This window comes from Centropristis striata, chromosome 19 (assembly GCF_030273125.1).
Source record: "Centropristis striata isolate RG_2023a ecotype Rhode Island chromosome 19, C.striata_1.0, whole genome shotgun sequence".
Taxonomy (NCBI): domain Eukaryota; kingdom Metazoa; phylum Chordata; class Actinopteri; order Perciformes; family Serranidae; genus Centropristis; species Centropristis striata.
The window spans coordinates 442,115-452,275 of record NC_081535.1 but is presented as its reverse complement, the minus strand read 5'-3'; the positions used below and the strand labels follow the sequence as shown (position 1 = coordinate 452,275).

Here is a 10,161-nt window from a genome sequence, read left to right as displayed (position 1 = left end):
TTAGCATGTTTACATGTTTTGCCAATGTTTACAGGAATCTGGGTTTGAACTGGTTTATTTGGAGTCTACTGGGAAGCTGTGCACAACGCTGGTGGTTTGTGGCCAAAAAACAGTGAGGCATGTCAAGAGACAAATAGATGAATATGATACGTGGTTCTTTGAAGATGTTCCTACTGAACCATTTGATCCGGATAATCTATTTGATCCAAGCACAATACCAACAACAACAACAACAACCTCAGCAACTGATGGTGACACGGATACAGAATATTATGATTATGAGCCAGAATATACCAATTGGGGAGTTGAAAAGATTCCTGAAGTGCCATACAATGGAACGGACGTAGAGATTACAAGACGTACAGCTTCCACTACAACTATTTCTACTGCCAGCAGTGCTTCCACTACTGCCCCATTTGCTTCCACTACTGCCCTGACCGCTTCCACTACTGCCCCGTTTTCTTCCACTACTGCTTCCACCACGGCTGCCCCCACTACGGCTGCCCCAACGGCTGCTTCCACCACGGCTGCCCCAACGGCTGCTTCCACCACGGCTGCCCCAACGGCTGCTTCCACCACGGCTGCTGCCACCACCATGGTTGCCCCGACCGCTGCCACCACCACGGTTGCCCCGACCGCTGCCACCACCACGGTTGCCACCACCACGGTTGCCACCACCACGGTTGCCACCACCACGGTTGCCCCCACCACGGTTGCCCCGACCGCTGCCACCACCACGGTTGCCCCGACCGCAGCCACCACCACGACTGCTGCCACCACCACAACGGCAGCCCCGACCGCTGCCACCACCACCACGACTGCTGCCACCACCACGGCAGCCCCGACCGCTGCCACCACCACCACGACTGCTGCCACCACCACGGCAGCCCCGACCGCTGCCACCACCACCACGACTGCTGCCACAACCACGGCTGCCCCGACCGCTGCAGCCACAACCACGGCTGCCCCGACCGCTGCCACCACCACCACGACTGCTGCCACAACCACGGCTGCCCCGACCGCTGCCACCACCACCACGACTGCTGGCACCACCACAGTTGCCCCGACCGCTGGCACCACCACGGTTGCCCCGACCGCTGCCACCACCACCACGACTGCTGGCACCACCACGGTTGCCCCGACCGCTGCCACCACCACCACAACTGCTGGCACCACCACGGTTGCCCCGACCGCCGCCACCACCACGGCCGCCCCGACGGCCGCCACCACCACGGTTCCCCCGACCGCCGCCACCACCACGGCAGCCCCGACGGCCGCCCCCACCACCACGGCAGCCCCGACCGCCGCCCCCACCACCACGGCAGCCCCGACCGCCGCCCCCACCACCACGGCAGCCCCCACCACCACGGCAGCCCCCACCACCATGGCAGCCCCCACCACCACGGCAGCCCCGACCACCACGGCAGGCCCGACTGCCGCCCCCACCACCACGGCCGCCCCGACTGCTGCCACCTCGACCATGACTGCCGCCCCCTCAACCACAACTAGGAGGTGGCGGTCCTCCACCCCAGGGACCTCGAGCACCGCCCCCTCCTCGACCACAACTAGGAGTTGGCGGTCCTCCACCCCGTGGACCTCGAGCACCGCCCCCTCCTCGACAATGTCCTCCACCCCATGGACCTCGAGCACCGCCCCCTCCTCGACAATGTCCTCCACCCCATGGACCTCGAGCACCGCCCCCTCCTCGACCACAACTGGGAGGTGGCGGTCCTCCACCCCGTGGACCTCGAGCACCGCCCCCTCCTCGACAATGTCCTCCACCCCATGGACCTCGAGCAGCGCCCCCTCCTCGACAATGTCCTCCATCCCATGGACCTCGAGCACCGCCCCCTCCTCGACCACGACAAGGAGGTGGCGGTCCTCCACCCCATGGACCTCGAGCACCGCCCCCTCCTCGACAATGTCCTCCACCCCATGGACCTCGAGCACTGCCCCCTCCTCGACAATGTCCTCCACCCCATGGACCTCGAGCAGTACTGCCCCCTCCTCGACAATGTCCTCCACCCCATGGACCTCGAGCACCGCCCCCTCCTCGACAATGTCCTCCACCCCATGGACCTCGAGCAGTACTGCCCCCTCCTCGACAATGTCCTCCACCCCATGGACCTCGAGCAGTACTGCCCCCTCCTCGACAATGTCCTCCACCCCATGGACCTCGAGCACCGCCCCCTCCTCGACAATGTCCTCCACCCCATGGACCTCGAGCACCGCCCCCTCGTCAACGAGCGCCGCCCCCTAGTCACGGAGCGCCGCCCCATGGACCTGGTCCAGGACGTTCATGGGGTGGACGATGCCCCCCCGGACCACGACGACTGATGCCCCCCTTGACCTCAATTTCCAGTAAACCCTAATATCAGAATTACAAAACTGTCCAATTGCATGACGAATTTCAACATCAGACCTGAGCGGGGCGGGCCCAGAGACCCTGCTGCAGTAAAATGAGCTTTTCTAATGGCGGTCTGATGCTGAAACATGCTGCTTTATTGTGAATGTCTATCTTGGTGAAAATAATCTGGGACTTTGACTGTGGTTCGGATGTAACTTATATTCAGGCTTCAGACATCCAGATGCATATCACAAGTCGTGCACATCAATTATTACAGTTCTTCCTAAAATTAGTTTGAGGCCACAATTCCACAAAGCCCTAATGTACCAACTGTTGGAGTAATGTAGCAGCATGGCTGTATCTCCTCTAGAGGGCAGAAGTCCTCCTCGGCCCTAGTTTCTCACAGGAAGGAGGATTTAAACAGAAGAAGAAAGCGGTTTATTTACACCAGAAGCTGGTTGTATATAAAGTTTGGGAGGACTATAAAAATCTGAAGCAGACCATCAGGTCCAGACATGTTGAGCCTGGAGACTGTGGAGGGTCAGATCTCTGCTCTGGTGCAGACTGTGGTGGACTCGGCCGTCACGGAGCTCCGCAGACTTCTGGAGCGGTGCTCGGTGAGCCGCGTGGCCGCTCGGCAGCGCTCTGCTGCGGCTACAGGCTCCGCGATGAGCACGGAGGAGGAGGAGGAGGAGGAGGAGGAGGAGGAGGAGGAGGAGGGCGGAGGGAGTCCGGAGCAGAGAGACCCGCTCCATACAGCCGTCACGGTAACACACACACACCGTTATTATTATTATTATTATTATTATTATTAAATCAGGGAACTAGTTAGCTGTTGTGTAGTTGCTGAAAACTGCGTCATTAAGACTAAAGTTAAAAATGTTTAATAGACTGCTATTATTATTATTATTGTTATTATTATTATTATATACATATACTGTTGCTGCCATTACTACATACTGTAATATACAACTATCATTATACTGGCCTTATATAACAGTATTATATTATGATTATATTCTATATTGTAGACTGTACTATTATATTGGTATTATTATTATTATTATATACATATACTGTTGCAGCCATTACTATATACTGTGATATACAACTATTATACTGGCCTGATATTATAATATATTATTTATTATATTATAGACTGTACTTTTATATTGGCCTTATTTTATTCTATACTATTATCTGTCTAGTCACACTATTATTATTACATCACATCACTTTACCTACCAACTGATCTTTGAACTCTTCAGTGTTCTTGTTCTATTCTGTGTGTTTTTTTTCTTTCTATTTTTATTTATTCTACCTCAGTATTTTATTTTATTGTACTTAAATACCAGACTGCTGGGACAACCTAATTTCCCTTCGGAGATGAATAAAGTAATGAAACCTCCTCAGCTTCAGGTGGAGATGTGCTGAAGGATTCTCATGTTTTGAGGTGTCGCTATAGCAACTACAGCCCTCAATAACTTAACACTCATCTGTTATCTTGTCAAAATAAACTACAGCTAGAGCTAAAAAAAATTAGAATATCGTGGGAAGAGTTCAATATTTTTTGTCAATTATTTTAGAAAGTAAAGCCTGTACACAACAGGCCAAAACTTAAATGTTGTGTTCTCATTGTCTTCTTATAAAACCAGTGTGTATTGTGTGTATTTCTGGATGTGTTTACTACATGATCAGACTTTACCTTTATTGAATTGAACCATTTTCCTCCATTGACCTTTAGGTAAACATTGATGTTATCAGACCATTGGTGAATAAATGTTACCAACAGAAAAGAAGGGCTTAGTTTTAGGGTGGAGGAGAGTAGGAAGAGTCACAACTTCAGTTAGAAAGTTTAAAAAAACAAATCACAGTTTACATTATTCACTTTATGTCTTTGGCTTTTGAGAGTTTGTCAGAGATATGAACACAGTTGAGATTTATTGGGATTTTTGTCTCCAAACTAGCACAGAAATGGATCAAAGTGAAGCAGCGGAGTAAAGAAACAAGAGTTCAGATTTATACATTAAGGAAAGAAGGAAACAAAGTCTAAAAACCCAAAGACCTGATCATTAGAGCCAACATGTGTTCTAATGAGTGACTGTAAAGATGACATCAGAAATGGTGTTTTCCTGTTTAAGAGGCTCAGAGAACTCTTAATATTTGGCATTTAAAATCCTAAATGATCTCTGTTAGTGGTTGACTGATATTTTTAAGCCTTTCTGGAACCAACATGTCTGTTCATGTGCCAGAGGCAGTTTGCAGCCCTGATGGAAGCGTGTACTAAAGGAGTGCTGGACAAGATCCTGCTGATGCTGAAGGTGTCCATGTGTGAAGCCGAGGACACCAACCGGACTAACCAGTCCAACCAGACCAGCCAGACTAACCAGACCAGCCAGTCCAACCAGACCAGCCGGACTAACCAGGCCAGCCAGGCCAGCCAGGCCAACCAGACCCACCAGACCCACCAGACCCACCAGACCCACCAGACCCACCAGACCAGCCAGGCCAACCAGACCCACCAGACCCACCAGACCAACCAGTCCAACCAGTCCAACCAGTCCAACCAGGCCAGCCATACCAGTCAGACCAACCAGGCCAGCACCAGGCTGACAGCAGGGAACCAGTCTACAGAGCAAACCAGTAAGTCTGTTAACCGCCACAATGACTGGAGGCTTTTATCTTCACCTACTGGCAGTTTTTAATTTAACAAGGTTTTATGTTGATAAATTACAGAATCTTCTTCCAGAGTCTTACGTCAGAAAAAGAGAATCTGGGCCGGAAAACAGGAGAATGACCACAAATACTCCAGAGGTATTTAATCTGTAGTCTCTAAATCACCACATAAAGGTCTGCTCTCTCAGTTACACTGGTAAAGGTACTTGGTATTTACTTCTTCCACCTCTGGTTGTTTTCAGGTCCTTTACTACAGTAAAAGTACTAATACACACTGTGAATTGACTCCACTACAGTAAAAGTACTAATACACACTGTGAAATGACTCCACTACAGTAAAAGTACTAATACACACTGTGAAATGACTCCACTACAGTAAAAGTACTAATACACACTGTGAAATGACTCCACTACAGTAAAAGTACTAATACACACTGTGAAATGACTCCACTACAGTAAAAGTACTAATACACACTGTGAAATGACTCCACTACAGTAAAAGTACTAATACACACTGTGAAATGACTCCACTGCAGTAAAAGTACTAATACACACTGTGGAATGACTCCACTACAGTAAAAGTACTAATACACACTGTGAAACGACTCCACTACAGTAAAAGTACTAATACACACTGTGAAATGACTCCACTGCAGTAAAAGTACTAATACACACTGTGGAATGACTCCACTGCAGTAAAAGTACTAATACACACTGTGAAATGACTCCACTGCAGTAAAAGTACTAATACACACTGTGAAATGACTCCACTACAGTAAAAGTACTAATACACACTGTGGAATGACTCCACTGCAGTAAAAGTACTAATACACACTGTGAAATGACTCCACTGCAGTAAAAGTACTAATACACACTGTGAAATGACTCCACTGCAGTAAAAGTACTAATACACACTGTGAAATGACTCCACTACAGTAAAAGTACTAATACACACTGTGAAATGACTCCACTGCAGTAAAAGTACTAATACACACTGTGGAATGACTCCACTACAGTAAAAGTACTAATACACACTGTGAAATGACTCCACTACAGTAAAAGTACTAATACACACTGTGAAATGACTCCACTACAGTAAAAGTACTAATACACACTGTGAAATGACTCCACTACAGTAAAAGTACTAATACACACTGTGAAATGACTCCACTGCAGTAAAAGTACTAATACACACTGTGGAATGACTCCACTACAGTAAAAGTACTAATACACACTGTGAAACGACTCCACTACAGTAAAAGTACTAATACACACTGTGAAATGACTCCACTGCAGTAAAAGTACTAATACACACTGTGGAATGACTCCACTGCAGTAAAAGTACTAATACACACTGTGAAATGACTCCACTGCAGTAAAAGTACTAATACACACTGTGAAATGACTCCACTGCAGTAAAAGTACTAATACACACTGTGGAATGACTCCACTGCAGTAAAAGTACTAATACACACTGTGAAATGACTCCACTGCAGTAAAAGTACTAATACACACTGTGAAATGACTCCACTGCAGTAAAAGTACTAATACACACTGTGAAATGACTCCACTACAGTAAAAGTACTAATACACACTGTGAAATGACTCCACTGCAGTAAAAGTACTAATACACACTGTGGAATGACTCCACTGCAGTAAAAGTACTAATACACACTGTGAAATGACTCCACTGCAGTAAAAGTACTAATACACACTGTGAAATGACTCCACTGCAGTAGAAGTACTAATACACACTGTGAAATGACTCCACTACAGTAAAAGTACTAATACACACTGTGAAATGACTCCACTACAGTAAAAGTACTAATACACACTGTGAAATGACTCCACTACAGTAAAAGTACTAATACACACTGTGAAATGACTCCACTACAGTAAAAGTACTAATACACACTGTGAAATGACTCCACTACAGTAAAAGTCCTGCATTCAAAACTTACTGAAGTAAAAGTACAAAAGTATCAGCATCAAAATGTACTTACAGTATCAAAAGTAAAAGTACTCGTTATGCAGAATGAACCACTCAGATTGTTTTATATATTCTTAATATATTGCTGGGTTATTATTGATGCATCATGTAAGCATTATATTCCTAATATATGTGAGGTTTAATTTAAACAAACGTCACTTCATCATGTTTTCATGTTGAATCTCGACTCCATTTAGAGGTAAATATTGAACTTTTAACTCCGCTACATTTATCTGACAGTTTTAGAGTAGAAGTATGAAGTTACACAAAATGGAAATACTCAAGTAAAGTGTTTGTCTGTTATATTTATTTTTCTGTTTATGTGCAGCACTTTGTTGCGGCTGTGGTTGTTTTAAAGTGCTTTACAAATAAAGTTGAGTTGAGTAATTTAATAAATCTTGTCAAGGTAAATTATCTGTCCATGCAGCAGATTTACTGTTTGATCTGGTTTTAGACCTTTAGATTTACTGTTTGATCTGGTTTTAGACCTTTAGATTTACTGTTTGATCTGGTTTTAGACCTTTAGATTTACTGTTTGATCTGGTTTTAGACCTTTAGATTTACTGTTTGATCTGGTTTTAGACCTTTAGATTTACTGTTTGATCTGGTTTTAGACCTTTAGATTTACTGTTTGATCTGGTTTTAGACCTTTAGATTTACTGTTTGATCTGGTTTTAGACCTTTAGATTTACTGTTTGATCTGGTTTTAGACCTTTAGATTTACTGTTTGATCTGGTTTTAGACCTTTAGATTTACTGTTTGATCTGGTTTTAGACCTTTAGATTTACTGTTTGATCTGGTTTTAGACCTTTAGATTTACTGTTTGATCTGGTTTTAGACCTTTAGATTTACTGTTTGATCTGGTTTTAGACCTTTAGATTTACTGTTTGATCTGGTTTTAGACCTTTAGATTTACTGTTTGATCTGGTTTTAGACCTTTAGATTTACTGTTTGATCTGGTTTTAGACCTTTAGATTTACTGTTTGATCTGGTTTTAGACCTTTAGATTTACTGTTTGATCTGGTTTTAGACCTTTAGATTTACTGTTTGATCTGGTTTTAGACCTTTAGATTTACTGTTTGATCTGGTTTTAGACCTTTAGATTTACTGTTTGATCTGGTTTTAGACCTTTAGATTTACTGTTTGATCTGGTTTTAGACCTTTAGATTTACTGTTTGATCTGGTTTTAGACCTTTAGATTTACTGTTTGATCTGGTTTTAGACCTTTAGATTTACTGTTTGATCTGGTTTTAGACCTTTAGATTTACTGTTTGATCTGGTTTTAGACCTTTAGATTTACTGTTTGATCTGGTTTTAGACCTTTAGATTGACTGTTTGATCTGGTTTTAGACCTTTAGATTGACTGTTTGATCTGGTTTTAGACCTTTAGATTTACTGTTTGATCTGGTTTTAGACCTTTAGATTTACTGTTTGATCTGGTTTTAGACCTTTAGATTTACTGTTTGATCTGGTTTTAGACCTTTAGATTTACTGTTTGATCTGGTTTTAGACCTTTTGCAGCCGATCCAACAGGACACACCTTTTCTTCCTGTTTCAAGTCTTTTTGTTTTAATTTCAGCGGATGCAGACCCCAGTGGGAGTGGATCCAGGTCTCCATGTGGAGATGTGTTAACAGTCTTCAGCCACCTCGTCCCGAGTTAAGAAGAAGCCCAGCGAGCCGTTGACGTGTCCGACTTGTGACAAGTCGTTCTCTCTGAAGTGTCTGCTGCAGCGCCACGCCCTGACCCACTCCAAGCCTCACCTCTGCCCCGACTGTGGCAAACGCTTCTCTGGCGTCCGGGGGCTGCTGGCACATTCCAGACGCCACAGCGGAGAGAAACTCTTCAGCTGCTCCGACTGTGGCACCGAGTTCGCCTACAAGTCGACGTTTGACCGCCACATGCGTCGGCACGGCCCGACGGACCCGGCGGGGACCGGGGCGTCCCACCTGTGTGGGCTGTGTGAGGGCCGGTTCAGCGGGCTGGTGGCGTTCCAGCGCCACCGGTGTTGCGCTCTGAAGACGCCGTTCGCCTGCTCCGTCTGCCCCGAGACCTTCGAGCTGCGACAGAGTTTAGCGGCTCACGAGGAGCTGCATCCAGGAGAGAGAGACTTCGTGTGCGAGTCGTGCGGCGAGCGCTTCTTGTCGTCGCCGTCGCTGGCCGCTCACCGCGCCACGCACACGCAGAAGGAGCGCTGCTGCGAGCTGCTGGGCGTGGGCTGCAGCCACCGCAGCGTCCTCACGACTCACCTGAGCAAACACAGCGGGGAGAAGCTGTTCTGCTGCAGCGTGTGCGGTAAAGGCTGCAGCCACCGCAGCGCTCTGCAGCACCACCTGCTGACTCACAGCGGGGAGAAACCCTTCGTCTGCCACGCCTGCGGGAAGCGCTGCGGCCACGCCAGCGCGCTGCAGAACCACCTGAGGGTCCACACGGGCAGGAAGCCCGGCCTGCCGCCCGCCTGCACCGTCTGCGGGAAGACGTTCCGCCGCGCCGTCAGTCTGAAGTACCACATGAGCGTCCACACCGGAGAGAAACCGTACGGCTGCCAGCAGTGTGACAAGAAGTTCAGCAACCCCAGCAACCTTCAGGTCCACATGTCCGTCCACTCGGGGGAGAAACCGTACGGCTGCACCGTCTGCAGCAGGAGGTTCAGTCAGTCCAGCAGCCTCCGGCAGCACCGCCGGCTCCACACCGGAGAGACACCGTACCGCTGCTCCGTCTGTGGCCTGACCTTCATCCACAGCTGTGACTTCAAGAAACATCAGAGGAACCACCAGTCAGAAACTACTGTCAAAATATAACTTTCACTATACAAGGTGGCTTCATATGGGAAATAAACACTGAGATGAGAGACATTTGTTATTGTTTTTTTTATTGTCGTCAGGATTTTTCAATCCTTAATATTATAGAAGAGCAACAGCTCCACCTGTTCTCAGACGTCACATCCAGAAACATTACAGCAACTTCTAATAAAACATTACAGCAACGTCTAATAAAACATTACAGCAACGTCTAATAAAACATTACAGCAACGTCTAATAAAACATTACAGCAACGTCTAATAAAACATTACAGCAACTTCTCTATCTGAGACCGGCTCGTTCAGCCAAGTCTCACTTTAAACATCAGGATCTGAGGAATCAGCCCAG

The 10,161-nt window shown here is 46.8% G+C and overlaps 2 protein-coding genes across 2 annotated transcripts; both read left to right on the top strand.

Annotated features, from left to right (window-relative positions):
- The first annotated feature begins 2,171 nt into the window (after nucleotides 1–2,171).
- LOC131992873 (uncharacterized protein DDB_G0290301-like) lies at nucleotides 2,172–8,675 on the top strand. Its single transcript, XM_059358585.1, has 3 exons — nucleotides 2,172–3,114; nucleotides 4,600–4,990; nucleotides 8,593–8,675. The coding sequence occupies exons 1-3, from the start codon at nucleotides 2,863–2,865 to the stop codon at nucleotides 8,673–8,675; spliced, it is 726 nt and encodes a 241-aa protein (XP_059214568.1). The 5' UTR covers nucleotides 2,172–2,862.
- On the top strand, nucleotides 4,893–9,863 carry LOC131992615 (gastrula zinc finger protein XlCGF7.1-like). Its single transcript, XM_059358240.1, has 3 exons — nucleotides 4,893–4,990; nucleotides 5,084–5,161; nucleotides 8,593–9,863. The coding sequence occupies exon 3, from the start codon at nucleotides 8,914–8,916 to the stop codon at nucleotides 9,811–9,813; it is 900 nt and encodes a 299-aa protein (XP_059214223.1). The 5' UTR covers nucleotides 4,893–4,990; nucleotides 5,084–5,161; nucleotides 8,593–8,913; the 3' UTR covers nucleotides 9,814–9,863.
- The last annotated feature ends 298 nt before the right edge of the window (nucleotides 9,864–10,161 follow it).

What these genes read in the sequence shown, in the direction of transcription:
- LOC131992873 (XM_059358585.1), top strand. Translation starts at nt 2,863, where the DNA reads ATGTTGAGCCTGGAGACTGTGGAGGGTCAGATCTCTGCTCTGGTGCAG. An exon ending in CGCTCCATACAGCCGTCACG is followed by an intron (nt 3,115 to 4,599) that starts GTAACACACACA and finishes TTCATGTGCCAG; the next exon opens with AGGCAGTTTGCAGCCCTGAT. An exon ending in CCAGTCTACAGAGCAAACCA is followed by an intron (nt 4,991 to 8,592) that starts GTAAGTCTGTTA and finishes TTTTAATTTCAG; the next exon opens with CGGATGCAGACCCCAGTGGG.
- LOC131992615 (XM_059358240.1), top strand. Translation starts at nt 8,914, where the DNA reads ATGCGTCGGCACGGCCCGACGGACCCGGCGGGGACCGGGGCGTCCCAC.